The sequence below is a fragment of the Natator depressus genome, chromosome 8, assembly GCF_965152275.1.
Source record: "Natator depressus isolate rNatDep1 chromosome 8, rNatDep2.hap1, whole genome shotgun sequence".
Taxonomy (NCBI): domain Eukaryota; kingdom Metazoa; phylum Chordata; order Testudines; family Cheloniidae; genus Natator; species Natator depressus.
The window spans coordinates 88,319,217-88,335,529 of NC_134241.1; the positions used below are offsets into that span (position 1 = coordinate 88,319,217).

At 43.5% G+C, this 16,313-nt stretch overlaps 1 protein-coding gene across 3 annotated transcripts in view; it reads right to left on the reverse strand.

Moving 5' to 3' along the window:
• Nucleotides 1–3,367: 3,367 nt before the first annotated feature.
• The window catches only part of DNAJC6 (DnaJ heat shock protein family (Hsp40) member C6), a 91,479-nt gene continuing 78,533 nt past the window's right edge, over nucleotides 3,368–16,313 (reverse strand). For 2 of the 3 annotated variants that reach the window (XM_074961583.1, XM_074961585.1), the window contains 6 exons: nucleotides 14,042–14,110; nucleotides 12,724–12,858; nucleotides 10,741–11,007; nucleotides 9,844–9,989; nucleotides 7,327–7,503; nucleotides 3,369–5,498 (listed from right to left, as the gene is read on the reverse strand). In XM_074961583.1, the coding sequence (XP_074817684.1) occupies nucleotides 5,397–5,498; nucleotides 7,327–7,503; nucleotides 9,844–9,989; nucleotides 10,741–11,007; nucleotides 12,724–12,858; nucleotides 14,042–14,110 (896 nt within the window). In that variant the 3' untranslated portion in view covers nucleotides 3,369–5,396. Of the gene's footprint in view, nucleotides 5,499–7,326; nucleotides 7,504–9,843; nucleotides 9,990–10,740; nucleotides 11,008–12,723; nucleotides 12,859–14,041; nucleotides 14,111–16,313 lie in introns of all 3 variants that reach the window. The other variant, XM_074961586.1, reaches the window with a different exon arrangement.

Below are 16,313 nucleotides of genomic sequence, written 5' to 3' on the forward strand. Positions count from 1 at the left end.
CATTGAGCTCTTCTAGCAAACACAGGAGACAGCTGCTCCAACTCTGCCACCTCCAGCAGCAAGTTTCCCCCCTTTGCCTCACAGATGTTGTGCAGGACACAACAGGGAGGGATATTTTTCTCACTAAGGTCCAATCTAGTGAGTAACCAATGCCAGCCTCACTTCAGTCTACCAAAAGTGCATTCAACTGTCATTCTGCACCTGGTAAGCTAGTAGCCAAATCTTTCCTTCATGCTGTCACAGTGGCCCATGTATGGCTTCATGAGCCAGAGGAGCAAGGAGTAGGCTGGATCCCCCAGGATCATTATTAGCATTTCAATATTGGCTCTGGTAAATCCAATGGTCAGGAAAGAAGGTCCCCGCTTGCAGCTTTCTGAACATGTGTTCTTGAAGATGCAAGCGTCATGCACTGTCCCTGACCGGCCCACACTGATATCTGTGAAGTGTTCTCGGTGATCCATCAACACTAGAATAACCATAGAAAATTAGCCCTCCCTATTGATCTTCTCTGTGGCAAGGTGGGCTGGTGCCAAAATAGGGATGTGTATGATTGCCATCTATCATCTCACCACAATTCAGGAACCCTAACACTGCAAATCCCTCCACTGTGTCCTGCACATTGCCAGGAGTCAGTGGCACTGGAACCAGGGAGTCTAAATCCCTCTCACTTTTTGAAAGTGGACAGGCCTGGCTTGGCCACGTTTCACCAGGGCAGATCCTACCCCTGTCCCCTCTTCTTCCCCTCCACCCCGCCAAGTCCCCAACCAGGCCAGCATGGAGCCCAGCTGGGGAGCCCAGGCAGTTGTGGGAGCTGTGCAGCCTCTCCACCTGCCCATGGTGCAGGGGGGCTGACAGCAGCCCCATGCCTGTGTCCCTGCCCCCTGGGCTTCCTGCCTAGCCCAGGGCAGGTGGAGGTGGAGGGTCCGCAACTCTATGCCAGCTCCCTGGAGCTCACCACACAACTCTCCCTGATCTGGCTCTGGCTGGGGGAGGGAGGGCTCAGAGCTGCAGCCCAGCCATGGTAAGAGCTGCGCTGGCAGCTGTAGGAGAGCAATGGATCCTCCACCTGCCCTGGCCAGGGGATTGGGACACAGGCTGGGGGCCGCTCTTGACAAGCCCCCTGCATTGCAAGCTCTTAACATGGCTGGGCTGCAGCTCTGAGTCCTCCCCCGCTCCATCCCCAGCTGGAGCCAGACTGGGGAGAGCTGCATGAGGACCTTCCTCCGCCACACACACACACACACACACACCCCCCTACACCTTTTGGGAAGGCTCCAATGTCCTGGCCAGGAGTCATAGTCCTGCATAGCAGGAGACAATTATTAGCCCTAAAAACTTGCATGATAATAGACCACTGTGGATTCTCCAATTTGGCATTGCAAGGTTCCAGTGTGAGATCACCACTCACTTTTCAACTATCCGCGCGGCTTTCATTGTGGTATCCATGCGATGGAGCTGAGGTTTGCTTGGAATGTGGTCTTTCACATCTGAAAGTTCTGCAACCACTGCTCAGTGTCCCAGACCTGTATCATGATGTGATCCCATCAGCCCATGGTTGTTTCTTGGGCCCAGAAGTGGTGCTCCACCACCTGCAGCTGCTCTGTGAATGCAACCAAGAACCTTGAAGTGGTTTTCACTACATCCCTCAGCAGTCCGTCCTTGAAGAAATAGTCATGCCTCCCCATTGTTGCGGTTCTCCCTGGGGCTTTGCAAATTGTAGAGATCCTTGGTCCTGTGTTTGCAATGTTCAGGATAATAGTGCAGAGCTCTGTCAGAGATGGTGGGGAAGCAAAGAGTGCCACATGGGTTTGTAGGATTTAAAAACACACAAAAAGCTACAGGATGGGGATGTTATTATGGTACAGATAAAATTGCACAATGGAAACTTGACCCCTAGCTCCCAGTCACGCCTACAAGACTTGATTTCTGCCCCACCACGCATTGCGAAAATTTCCCGAGAGAGAGAGCGCGCACCAGATGGTGGTGAGTGCCACATTAGGATACCTATCCATGGTGCACCACACTGCTTTGACACAAGCATTCCTGGTGAGTACATGCAGCGCTGACCCAAGCAGCCAAGTGCATGCGCGCACACACACACACACACAACACAGTAACTGCAGCGGCTTTCCACCAACATAGCTTACATTGACCAAAAGTCGGTAGTGTAGACATGGCACTAGGCACAAAGCCATAATCACAGCAAGCACAAACATACAAAACTGGATTTCTACTTACACCCATCTAAACACTTGTATAGATATATACGTAAATGAAATCAGACTCTGGCCTCTTGGGTTTTTTAAAATAATTTTTGCTTTTTAAAGTCATTTTCTAGTTGTGTATTCCCCCCCCCCCCCCCAATATACCTGTTCTTCATATACATCAAGATATTATTGCCCTATTAATCTAATTTGTCTTCAGCAATAGAAACCAAAAGCAGACTAACTTCCTCATGCAGCTTGTTTGTGCTAGAGCAGTGGTTTTCAAACTGGGGTATATGCATCACCTCTCATCAGGGGGTACATGAGAAAAATCCTGTAACGGCAGACAACACATTTTATTTAGTACAGAGGTTTTCAAACTGTGGAGCATGCCCTGCTAGGGGGGCACAGAGGAATTTTTTTGGGGGGGGAGCGGGGGAGAGAAGAGGAGAAGATAAGCGGTGACACCAGTTACTCCTTTGAGTTACAATTTTTGCACCTTCTAACCTTGTGGGGTGGGGCTGGCCTGAGCCCCCTGGGATTGTCGCTTCCCTTCCCTCCCATGTTCCTCTGTGCCCCCCAGTTTAAAAACCTCTATTAGCTGTTGCTAAATGGAAGGCAAAAATCTCGGGGGGGGGGGGGGGGAGTTTGCACATGCCCCTCCACATTGTCTCTTGCTATCTCAGATGGAGGTATGTGGTAAACTACATTATTTGGAAAAGGGTACGCAGCCTAAGAAGTTTGAAAACCATTGCTCGAGAGGAAATGTAGCCTATACATAAGTCTCTAGGGAGCACCCAGTGTTGATCTGTTTCTCCAGGAAAAAAAATAGCAATAGTTACTTCAGGTGCATAGCTGAGTGGGTCCATTCCTCCTGAGAAGTGATTAAAAGGGGGTCTGTTTAGTCACATGTAAAAATCTTGCAAAATACAGTTTTAACTTCATCACTAACGGTCCTGCTTATACTATATTTACACAGTTTTATTCCCCAAAATTGTATTCAGAGTAATAAAGTGGATGTTTCTTTACAAGCACAGCACATACCTGAATTTATTGAATTTGAGCTTTTTAGTATATATACACAAATGTTTTAGACTAGTCACATTTTGAGTATATTTACAAAAAAATTACAATAATTTTAGACAAACAGTAAAGCTGAACATTGATAAGCTCTGTCACTACGAGATAGGAAAATAAATGAATTGCAGAGTTAACTAATTCTGAGATAAGTAGGTCCCAAAACTTTCATGCATCCAAAAAAAAAAAAAAAAAAAAAGTTGAAGAATCAAAGTTAAAATTTGGATGGTTTGTATTTTGTGAACATTACTGAGTTACCCAGAGCTCTCTGCCATGACAAAATTGATACAAAGCTAATGTAGTTTATCATTTAAAAAAAAAGTACATTACATCAATGAGATCCTTTTATTATATAGGCATAGTTCACACAATATCTACAAACGTGAATGAGAAACAAAATAAATCAACAAACCACAGGAACATGATTCACATTCCAGTTATCTTTTTAAATAAGACAAGCACATACTGGATCAAAAACATTTCATAATATGTTAATAAATATCATTTGTTATAGTTATCTTGAACATTTTAAGGTCTTGCATATAAAAAGGAAAAGTGTGTTGGTATCACATTGTCAGTTCATGGTAATAAATAATGGACCAATACAACAAAAAGATGAGGTTTTATACAGAAAATAATGTCCTTTGACATGTTGCCTTTGCTGTAAATATTTTGCCACTGGAAAATTAAAATTTAAAGTAAACAAACAAAAGTGGATTGTCTTTAAAAACATCAGCTTTCCAAAGCTTTTCACATCAGATATAGATCTTTTCCTTAAAGAATTAATATGGAAACCTTTCTGCCCATCCTATGCATATGCTGAACTTTTAAAGCTAAAGCAGATAGGAGATTTCATCTCATCCATGAAGTGTGGTCAATAAACCATTATTTCTAGTTACTTTACAAAAGGAGAAATAGTCTGGGTCAAAGTAATTTGCTGCATAACTAGATAAGAAAGGCTTCAGCATCAGAAACGTCTGTATGTTGCCATTATTGCTTCAGACCAATGCAACTCAAATATGCAAACTGCCCTGTTGTTACCTCAAAGGCCAGAGAAATTCCACATGCCTGGATAACTTGCGTACTGTGATCTGAAGAGTGAAGTGGTAACAGATCCCATTTCTATCATGACTCCTTCCCCAACTGCTCTGAGAAACTTTTGGACAGTTGGTTGGAACTGATAAAACATGCTGATGCAAGATCTTCTGAACCCTCAAGTGGGAAATGTTTTTAACTAATGTGGGAAGCTTCTGAAGCAGCAGTATAACTGACACAGCAATCTTAAAAAACATGGGCTACCAGACCGTTCTACTTATGGGTAGAGCTTCACCAGGAATGTGGTAAATCCTTACCATTCACGTTCTACAACTATGGACTCACCCCACGCCCACACAGTTCACTTTTCCCTGAACATTGTGTCTTGACAGGTGGTGTTTAGCTTAGGCTGGTGTATCATCAAATATTTGATCTTCAGTTTAAGTCACTCTGCTCTATGGTGCTGTAGAATTTGTTCTAAATATTTCACCTCTTGGCTGTAATGTGAAGTACAGTTCTCTGCTTAAGGCGTTAAATTGCCATATTGACTTAATCCTGTTGCTCAGCTTTGCCTTTGAGAATATCCTAAAAGTGATTAGATATCAAATGATTATTAATTATTATTAAAGTGTGCCTAAACCAGGTCCCTGGAGCTGAACACTTACATTTGGATCTCAGCTTGGACATACTGTCCAGTTATTGCACTCAGTTGCAGTGCTGTGTCTCATTATAATTCATTGTCAGAAGTGGGACGTCAAGTGTCCCAACACAAAACAGTTTCACCTTTGTCTAGAATGCGTTCCTCCCTCACCCCACTTAACTCTGGAAACATGGGATAAGCTTCCAAAGTATTATGAGCAATTTTAGCGACACAGGTCCCTTTAGGAGACATGTGGCTAAAATTCTCCTGTGCTTTTGAAATGTGTGTGATGTATGTATGAGGAAACATCCATTTTGTTCTTCGTGATAAGTGTTAGGTTCATGAGCAATTTTGAAACTTCCAAATTTTGGTTATCTGTGAAAATCGCAAAGTTGTGATCAGAGACTATACAAGCACGAGCACAGGTCTGAGAAAGTATGTTAATACAAAGGCTTTTGGCCTTGGTTTTCAAATTCTGACCAGGCATCATTTAGCTCCATGAAGATCATCTTTGCATACTGTTCATATGGCTGCCCTGTAGCCTAAAAGAGAACAAAAGTAAAGAATCCATCACTGATCTGCTAGACCAGAATACATATCATTGACATTTAAACACTGTTATATTCTGAAGTACTTAGTAGTTTTTGGGGGTTTTTTGGTTTTGTTTTTAAAGTAAACACACACAGCTTCTCAGTTTGTTTTTGCTTCACTAAACCTAACTGCTCTTACTGAGGGTTGCTCACCCTGGGTACAGCTTAATGAAACATCATGGCCCTCCTACTCCTCCATAGCTTTTCAGTAGACGAGGGCTACTCACAGCTAGTCTGCAACTTCAGAGTATAGCACTGCAGCCCCAAGATGAGGGCAATGAGGGTTTAACCTAAGGTTTTCGTGAAAGGACACTGAATTGGCCGTCACCTTACGTGCAATGGTGCTGCTGTCTGACAGCAGGTCCTTCCAGCTCCCCAACAGAAGCATCTCCCTCCCTATCTTGCAAGCCTCACTTGTTGCGGGTCACAACCCAACCATTCTTTTCAAAGGTCATCCCTGGTTATGCAAACCCAGTCTTACGGCCACGGGAAGAGCAAAACCAAAGCCACCATGCTCTCAAAGATAGGAGCATCCCCAGACTACCAGCCTGGGATTAATGGATCAAATCTGAACATCAATCTCCTGTTTCATGTCACGCTGTTGACAGACTGTAGCCTGGGATTCTTCTATTTTCAATTATAAAAGGAAAGATCGCTTTAAAAACAGCTCTTCCCATCTGCATTCATTATAAACTAATGCTCTGCAGGACGTTTGATAGTATGGTATGTGACAAAGTTCTTCTTCTACGTTGGTGGGTCCTGCGCTTATTTGCAGATTTTGCTCGCCTCAGAGATTCACGGCAGCCCTCAGTTTGGCTACTTTCATGGCTCAAATCTGCCATTCATTCAGATAACCTCATCACTGGCCAGCATGGGGGTGTGAGGGGGGAAAAAGAGTAAGAACGATTCCCGCAGTTTCTGCTGATTCACCATGCGGGTTGGGGACCAGCTCAGAGACCTTCACCTCTGGTGGAAGCTCCTGTGTTGGGTCAGGAATTGGGAGGTTTGGGGGGAAACTGGGCCCGCCCTCTACCCCAGTTCCAGCCAAGGGCCCTGTGGACTGCAGCGGTCTAGAGTGCCTCCTGCAACAGCTGCACGACAGCTACAATTCCCTGGGCTACTTCCCCTTGGCCTCCTCCCAACACCTTCCCACAGGACTTTCCTCCTGATGTCTTAACGCTTGTATTCCTCAGGTCCTCCAGCAGCACGTCCTCTCACTCCCAGCTCCTTACATGCACACCCCACTAACTGGAGTGACAGCCTTTTTAAACCAAGTGTCCTGATTAGCCTTAATTCTTGCAGCTTCCGAATTGGCTACAGGTGTCCTAATTAGCCTGCCTGACTTAATTAGTTCTAGAAAGTTCTTGAGTGTTCTGGAATAGTCCCTGTTATCTTACCCAAGGAAAAAGGGACCTGCTTAACCTGGAACTAATGTATCTACCTTCGACCACTCTCTTGTAGCCATCTGGCCTGACCCTGTCACAGGTAGCAGTTCATGGATAATTTGGCTTAAAAACTAAAATGTGAGGATGACCCAAAATTCTGAATCTGAACATCCTCGTATCTGGGGGAAGTTTGTACCTAATTTGAACTGGCTGGGGCTCATTTAAGGGGCTGGTCTTGAGAACACAGTTAGCAATTTTTTTATTTCAGTTTCCCTATTCAACCATTTAACGAGTTGGTGCATGCTTTCTAGCTCACCTTTCATTTGCACTAGTTGTGCCTTATTCATGAGATTAATTCTTTAAAAAAAAAAAAAAGGAGAGACAGACAGACTTACTTTGTCAGGATGAACAACAAGCACTGCTCTCCGATAGACCTTCTTCACTTGTTCTGGAGTTACAAGATCTGCCATGCCAATGGGTTTCCATTTAGTCTCTCCGGCCCATAACACTGTGTGCATCGTTGACAGCAGTGCTCTTATGTTTCTCTCCTTCCCTTCAATCCATTCTAGGATCTGGAGATAAGAGACTATTCTCAACAAGAAAGCATCCATTACCGATGTAAAGTGTGTCAAATCCACATTTTGCCATTTGGATGGCAAGGGTTTCCAAGGATCACTCCCCCCGACACTCAGGCCCAGATTTTAGGACAGGTTGAAGGGCATGTTATCAGAGAGTCTCAAAGTAGGGAAAGCTTTTTTCTTTTTTAAAAGCACCTCTTACAGGGCTTGACTGTCTTTTTATAGCAAAGCACGGGTGGAAGGCGGCTTTAAAAGCAGGTAGCGTTTATCTAGGCAGCAAAACCTTAAAAGTTGAGGAAACTATAGGAGAGTCCTGCTTTTCAAATTTTTGAAGCATCCATTTAAGGAGTTGGGAGCCATGCATCTGAAGTGGTTTTTTACCCACGAAAGCTTATGCCCAAATAAATCTGTTAGTCTTTAAGGTGCCACTGGACTCCTTGTTGTTTTTGTGGATACTGACTAACACGGCTACCCAGATACTTGACATCCAATTAGTCTGAAGACTATTACAACTAGTTGTAATCAAGCTGGTATTACTGTTCATTTTGTAGGTTTAGAACATTTTGCACCTCTTATCTGCACATCCACACTGATCCCCAAGCCTACCACTGTCAAATTTAACACGAATTGTATTTTGCTGATGAAGTTTACTTGGTTTTGGATTGAGCTATTCCTCCTCCCTCCCCATTCTGCCTCGATAGCTACATGGTTTCCCACCTGGAATGGCTCACCCATGACATAATCTGGCAATTCTATCAACAAGTCTGCTTCAAAAGATAAAGAATTTCAGCAGAGAAAACAGGAGAATGCTAGAGCATATGGGATCAACAAATACAGAGAACTAAATGACAGGTTTCAGAGTAACAGCCGTGTTAGTCTGTATTTGTAAAAAGAAAAGGAGTACTTGTGGCACCTTAGAGACTAACCAGTTTATTTGAGCATGAGCTTTCGTGAGCTACAGCTCACTTCATCGGATGCATTGAGCTGTAGCTCACAAAAGCGTATGCTCAAATAAATTGATAAGTCTCTAAGGTGCCACAAGTACTCCTTTTCTTTTTAGAGAACTAAATGCAGCCCTGACTTTAGCAAGTACGGCTAACTTAAGTCCTATGGCAGACCACCAGCCATGGCGATGTCACTGAGAAAGAAAACTCAGTTTACCACAGAGACTGATCTAAACCATAAGCTAGAACTCCAGAGCTGCAGGAACATTCCCAGAGGAATGTTCTCAAATCCAGAGAAGATGTAAGGATTTACTGAAGACCTGAACACTGTCAAGTTCCTTCACCCCCTCACTATAGATTTATTGAGATGGGGGAGCAGGGAAGGTGGGGGGGAAAGAAGGGGAAAAAGAATATCTTACCTTTGAAAGGCTACGTTTGAAGTTACAATAAGAATTTTCCAGCATGCCACATTATAAAGCTTCTTTTTTCTCTCTGGTACAAAACCACACAAAACCCACCAACCAACCAAAAAAACCCACAATTTGCTCAGCTCTATTCTGGACTAACATTTTAAAACAAAGTGCTCTTTACTCTAAATAGCAAAAAAAAAAATTATTTTATGATCTTGGATTTGAGAATTGGGATTGTCCAAAGACAACCTTCCCCAAATTGTGGTATGTCAGCAACCGGAACATTTGCTGGTGGTCTCCAGAGAGCTGACTAGTCACCTAGTGCGAGCTCTTCATTTCTAGCTGCTAAGTTGTATTAAGATGGCTAAAAATGCATTATATGCTTTCCAAGCATTTCTTTTCCATGCAAATGTAACTCACTGGTGTGTGTTACACGGCTCTCTCGGAGCCCAATCTGCACATGACGCAAGTTGGTTACAGACACAGCTAAAAGTGGTGCCTCTTTAGTTCAAACTGTAGCAATTCAAGCTTTCAGCTCTTGGGGTATCTAGCTCAATCCCCAGTGTGCTGGCCAAGATGACAGATCTCACATAAGTAGTTAAGGATTGTGAGTGGAAAGCAGGGGAGTTAGTGATCGTTTGTATTTAAATGTGGCTCTACTATGACAGTTTGATGCCTAGCTGAGGAATTCAGTGTGACAGTAAATTTTAGTAGATCTTGGACACCAAGCATGCAGTAGATGAATGCATACTAGAATGAGTGAGTGTTAAGTGAATACAGGAATACCATAAACAAAGGCATTAGTAGTTTCTTGCACAGGAGTTTGTTCTTAAAAAATGAGCTCGTGGAGAGTTAAAAGTGACTAGTTTTACTAATTATAAAGGAAGAAACTGAGTGGGATTTCAGTCTTCAGTTTGCTGGAAGGAAAGTCTGTTCAAATGTGGGTACGGTTATCTTACTACAACAAGAATGCAGCTTACTTTTAACTTTTCAGGGTCCATCTCCTTAGCCATTTCTTCTTTTCTCATTTCAGCTATTGTTCTAGGTCCCTTTTTGTCTTTGTGGGCATTAAAGCCTTGACCAGATAATAGGTCTTCAAAATCAGCAGACACCTTTGGTTTTGAGTCTTAATAAAAATCAGAAAGCTTAAGTTAGAGTCTACTCTTGTAAATATGCAGTATGATTAAACAACATCTTCCTCAAGCTGCCCACCAAAGCAATATTCTGATCACAAAGCACATAACCTCTTAATACTTCAACAGTCTGTATGTAAACTCTCACCTCATGATGTAGGAACCCCACCCCCTAGAGTAAAAGGCATTTTCAGAAATGGCAACTAGTTGCATGTATCCAACTTAATACACTTGGGCTCCAGATTCAGGCATTCCAAGCACTAGGCTCCAGTTGAAGGGAAACACATATGTTCTGCAATCAGACATGTCTAGCCGGACACTCAGACAGACACATAAAAATCTACAGCCACTTTTGGAACATAAGTGCAGCCATACTGGGTCAGACCCAAGGACCATCCAGCCCAGTATCCTGTCTTCCAACAGTGGCCAATGCCAGATGCCCCAGAGGGAATGAACAGAACAGGTAATCAATCCAGTCACCCATTCCCATATGGCTGTAGAAGTGTTAGGAATGCAGAATTTCCAGAATACCACCAAACTTCAGAATCATCATTCCCCTCCATCTCTCCCTGCCCAAGTACAAAATGTAATTGCCCTTGGAGATCATACAATGATCAGTTTGGTTGTATTTATTCCGGCCATAAATTGTCTGTCTCTTTTTGCAATGAGCTACATTAAATAGCAGCAAACATTTTGGAAGTCATTGGGGGGGTGGGAAGGAGAAAGAGAATAAATAAATCTTACCAGCATTGGCTGGTCCTTTTCCACGATCATTTTGCCCACCAGGCATTGCTGAAAAGCTCACGTTGTAGTTAGGCCTGTTCTGTGGAGAGGCATGTGCTAGGTTTTGCTGGGATTTGGACTGTGATTGTTGCCAGGAGTATCCGGAACCTTGCTGCCAACCACTACCTCCCATTGGCTGGGGAGATGGTTTCTGTGGAGAGCCCATAGGAGGGAATCCTCCACTTATTCCTGTCGGTGTGGTTGGTTTACTGGCAAATGAAGACCCCCCTGCAATATAGGAAGAGGTGAGGAGAAGAGAAAAATGTTAGCAGCATGTTCCAATAGACAGGACACTGGTCTTAGAGCTGGGAACAGAACCCAGTGTCCTGACTCAGCTATTGACCTGTTGTGTGACCAGGAGCAAGTCACTTCACTGGTTTCCTTTGGTCTTGTCTATATTCAGTTTGTAAGCTCTCTGGAGCAGGGAGTGAGTGTTCTTTACTAAGTCTGTACAGCACCTAGCCGAAAAGGACCCTGACCTGGACTGTAACCTCCAGCGGCTATTGTAATACAAACTAACAATAAGCACAGGAGCTCCTTGTGTGCTATACATGGTGGACAGTCAGGAACCAAACAATTTCTTGTGGTGGTTACAATGGCAAGCAACATTTACCATGAGATTGTATGCGTAGACACACACTGCTTCCTGAGGGGCATAAGTCACCAAAATAATATATATATATATATATATATAATCTCAGCTTTCAGAGCTTAAAGTATCAAGCTGCATTCAGATACATTAAATGTAAGTTTGGTCAAGTTCATGTGACCTAGAAACGTGAACTATGCTGAACATTTAAAGTCTGGGCCATATCCTATGGAGTCCAAGCTCTTGCTTGTTTTTAGAATCCATCATGTCACTACACAGATTCACTGAAGCAAGACCAACAACTGCTCTCTTACATAATGCCTGGCACTTGCTTGTTTTGTTCTGGCAGAGCAAGTGGCAAGCCAGCAAAGGGAACTGGGAAACCTAATTTCAGAACCATGCTGACATTGACACAAATGAATAAAAAAAAATGGCAGCCAAAGGCATGTTAGTTTGCCCAATGTAAGAAGCAGAGGGCAGGAAGAGCTGGCAAATGAAAAAAAATGTCTGCGTTTAGTAAAGTGCAAGCGGGAGAAAGTCAGAGATATTGAACACATGAGAGGGTCTTAAAAACCAGTGTGATCAAAAGTCTTTCCAATAGTAGAGTTTGGTGGCCTCTGATCATTTTGAAGGCCAACCTAAGCTGAAAGCATTTTATCTAGGAGTCAGAAAGTGAAGCGTCATTTGCAGGGAGAAACAAATTAAGGCAGGATCCTTGGGCTTCCAGGCCCCATCTTTAGGGAAAGTGTTGATGGAGCAGTGAGTCAGGGCAGAGCAGCAAGGACAGAAAAAAGGCATAGCCTAGAGAGGAAGATCAAAGCCCAGACAGAAGAAATAAAGCCCACTGAAAAGGCAGGTGGAGAGTCATTCCCAGGAACCCCTGAAATTTTGGGTGGTCCAAAACATGGGTTGAGCCAAGCCCCGTTTGTTGTTTTATCACGTTTGTTGACATCAGATTTAAGCTAAGGATAAAAATCAAAGCAGCAGCCCCTCGCAAGTTGAAACTTGCCATTAGCAAGTCATTGACTTCATGTTATACCTTACAAACCCATGCTGCCTAACAGTGGTGAGGTCCCAGCCAAGTCTTTCAACAAGCTCCTATAGATGTAAGCTCAGAAGAAGTCCAGCTTTGAAGAGGCATAAAGAATCTAGTCCACCCCTCCCTTCTTTGAAGCAGCTGTTTTCCAAAACCATCTCTGAGGTTCAAGTGTAGTAAACTGCTCCAACCCTCCCTCCCCCCAGAAATATGCTGCCTCAAACCCCAAGCTGCCCATTCTAACTCAACACTTCCACATTAGCATCTCTTCTAAATGGGCCAACCATATAAATTTGATTTGTTATTAAAAACAAACAACCTGCTAAATTTGCACCAAGAGCTCCCAAATCAGCAAATGGATCCAGAGTTTGTGGTTTGGACTGATGCGTGGGAGTGCTATGGAGAGATCCTGTGGGACTTGTAGCGGCTGACTTGCTTCCCATACCAAGGCCACCTACAGAGAGAAAAAGAGTTTGTAAAGCCGATCTTTAACATCAGGTCTGCTCAAACTTACCATTAGGAATCACACTAGTACATCATCTTAATGTTTAATTCAAGCCTGCTCTTGTAGAGCACTGAGGTGCCGTGTTTGTTGAGCTGACCTTTTATACTTTGAAGAGTAAATAGTTCATTATCTCTCTCTCTCACTCACTCACTCCCAACTATGCAAGAAAATATTAGGCTTGGTATTCTCAGATTGCTTCTACAGCAGCCATGGTATTTTGCAATCATATATAGTGGGGGGCGGAGGGAAGTGAAACACTTTAAAAGCCTTGAATTAATTTTATGTAGTGGCTACCCATTAGACACAGTTAGGACTCCACAATGTATTTGAAGACCTCAGCAGCTGAGAAGTTTGCATTTCATGAGATACCTGCTACATTTTGCAGGGGTTTTACTCAAAATGAGGACTATTTTCAATCAAATGGTTCAATTTTCAAGCTAAATCCTTCACATCTTCAGATCAATTTTTACATTGTAGCACGCAGCGTTTGGAAGTCTTGTACATGGATGTTTAAAAAAACCCCACCAACCAGCCAGCTTTCACAGATTGTGAGAAGTAAAATTTGGAAGTTAGAAGATGGCCACACCACCTCATTTAGACTTATTTTTTTGAACAGGGATGTGAAATTCTTCATGAAAAATGGTTTGCACTACTTCAGTGTTCACTGTTACTACAAAAAGAAAAGGAGTACTTGTGGCACCTTAGAGGCTAACCAATTTATTTGAGCATAAGCTTTCGTGAGCTACAGCTCACTTCATCGAAAGCTTATGCTCAGATAAATTGGTTAGTCTCTAAGGTGCCACAAGTACTCCTTTTCTTTTTGCGAATACAGACTAACACGGCTGTTACTCTGAAAACTGTTACTACAGTAACCTACAATCTTGTCATCTTCAAAGGACAGCAATTTCATTTGCATAACTTTGAAGGAGGATGCACTAGATCCCTTAAGTTCAGGGGAGAATCTTAGTTGTGTGTTCCATCAATGGAGTAAATATAAATCGTTGTAATACAACATAAGTGAGTACAGTTTTTAGGTAATGGAAGATTAAACTAGCTCTCTTCAGCTAGTGGTAATATTTTCCCTATTAAAAATTCACCTTTAAAAAGGGACAGAAAGTGGTACCATACAAACCTGATTTGTTGGACCACTCCCAGCCAGCTGAAACATCTGGTTGTATGGCAACCGTTGGTGTACTAGAAGCTAAACAAAACGATTGTTATTTATTAAGGTATTACAATCCCCTCCCCCCCCCCAAAAAAAAAAAAAAAAAAAAGAAAACCAAAAACCCCTAACCCAGCCTCAGAGGAAAAACAAAAAAAGTTAAAGAAACCTATAGTGCAGAATGAAATTGCATAGTGGTACTCTGTGGTTGTTTAGGATTTGGTAATGATGGAAGTCATGTATTAAGTCACTGCTATCGTGACTAAGGTTTCTCTTTGACCCCACCCCATTATGTTTTGTAAAGTACGGCACACGGATTTAATGTCTGTTTCAAGTGACTCAGTTGTACAAGCTGTACAGTCCAATACAAACTTCTCGGATTTGGTTAAAGGCAATGCATAAAATCAATGTGGTCACCACCCATTAGGATTTTTAAATATATAACTGTAGCTATCAAATGGGGATGATTTTACGCTCTTTTACTTTAGGCAACAAAGTTAGCTGGCTTGCACTCAATTTGATCTGAAATTAAAGGTTGTGCCAGTTTGAGATGCCTATTACCACACATTAGTTTACCTGAAAGAATTTAAGTAGTGACCAGAGCACAGAACTACTGTACTGGTGGAAGGTCAGAGCACAAAGTATCTAGCACATTCAACAGATGCCTTCGTCTTGGCAAGTTCCAGCAGCAGAAGAATTCAAGTTTTGAAATGTTTGTGGAATCCCATGTTTTGTGGAGTCCCATGTTTTAGAAGAGAGAGTGAGTCTATTAAAAACGTGACCTGTCTTCGGGTATGGCTACACTTGCAGATGTAGAGTGCTTGGAGTTAAACCAGCCTTCGTAGAGCACAGTAGGGAAAGCGCTGCAATCTGTCCACGCTGACAGCTACAAGTGCACTGGCGTGGCCACATTAGCAGCTCTTGCATCGGCCACAATGCATTGTGGTAGCTATCCCAGTATGCAAGTGGCGGCAATGTGCTTTTCACACATGGGGGGGGTGATGTGGAGTGTGACAGGGAGTGTAGAGTGTGTGTGTATTTATGTGGGGGGAGTTGAGAGCATGTCAGCATGTTGTCTTGTAAGTTCAGATACAGCAGACTCCCCCTCCCCCTACCCCCACCTCTCTCTCTCACTCACACACACACACACACACACTAAGCCCTGGTCTACACTAGGACTTTAGGTCCAATTTAGCAGCGTTACATCGATGTAAACCTGCACCCGTCCACACGATGAAGCCCTTTATTTCGACTTAAAGGGCTCTTAAAATCGATTTACTTACTCCACCCCTGACAAAGTGGATTAGCGCTTAAATCGGCCTTGCTGGGTCGAATTTGGGGTACTGTGGACACAATTCGATGGTATTGGCCTCCGGGAGCTATCCCAGAGTGCTCCATTGTGACCGCTCCGGACAGCACCCTCAACTCAGATGCACGATTGTTTGCCGTTGCTCTGATGCAGGGAGGGGCGATTGACGACACGGCTTACAGGGTTGGCTTTAGGGAGCTAAAATCAACAAAGGGGGTGGCTTTACATCAAGGAGTATTTCAGGAAGGACTTCACGGAGGGTTCCAATAAGAAATGGTGCACCTAAGTTATTGTTCTTATTGGAACAAGGAGGTTAGTCTGGCCTCTAATTGATACATGGCTAGATTTACCTCGCTGCACCTTCTCTGTGAGTGACTGCAGTGTGACCTAGAGGAATGAGTCCCCTAGACAGGGGAGGGAGGGAAAGCAAATGAGTACAAAACAAATCTGGTCTATTTCTTGTTTTGATCCACTCCATCTATCTTTTACATCTTTGGCTGGCAGCAGACGGTGCAGAAGGACTGCATGCCATCCACATCTGAGGGCTGCTCGGCAGAAGATGGTACAATATGACTGCTAGCCATCCTCATCTCTTGCCTGCCTGGCAGAAGATGATACAATAGGACTGCTAGCAATCCATATCGCCTGCCTGCTCACCATAAGATGGTTCAATAGGACTGACTGTAGGACTAAAGAGAATGACTTGATCAAGTCACTCCAAATTTAGTCCCTGTGCCCACATTTGCCCAGGCGCTCCTGATCGGCCTCACACAGGCGACCAGGAGCACCTCGGACATGATGATGACGGCTACCAGTCCTATTGCACCGTCTGCTGCCACAAGGCAATGGGTTGCCGCTACTGTGTAGCAATGCAGTACCGTGTTTGCCAGCACCCAGGAGACGTACGGTGACAGTGAGCTGAGCGGGCTCCAT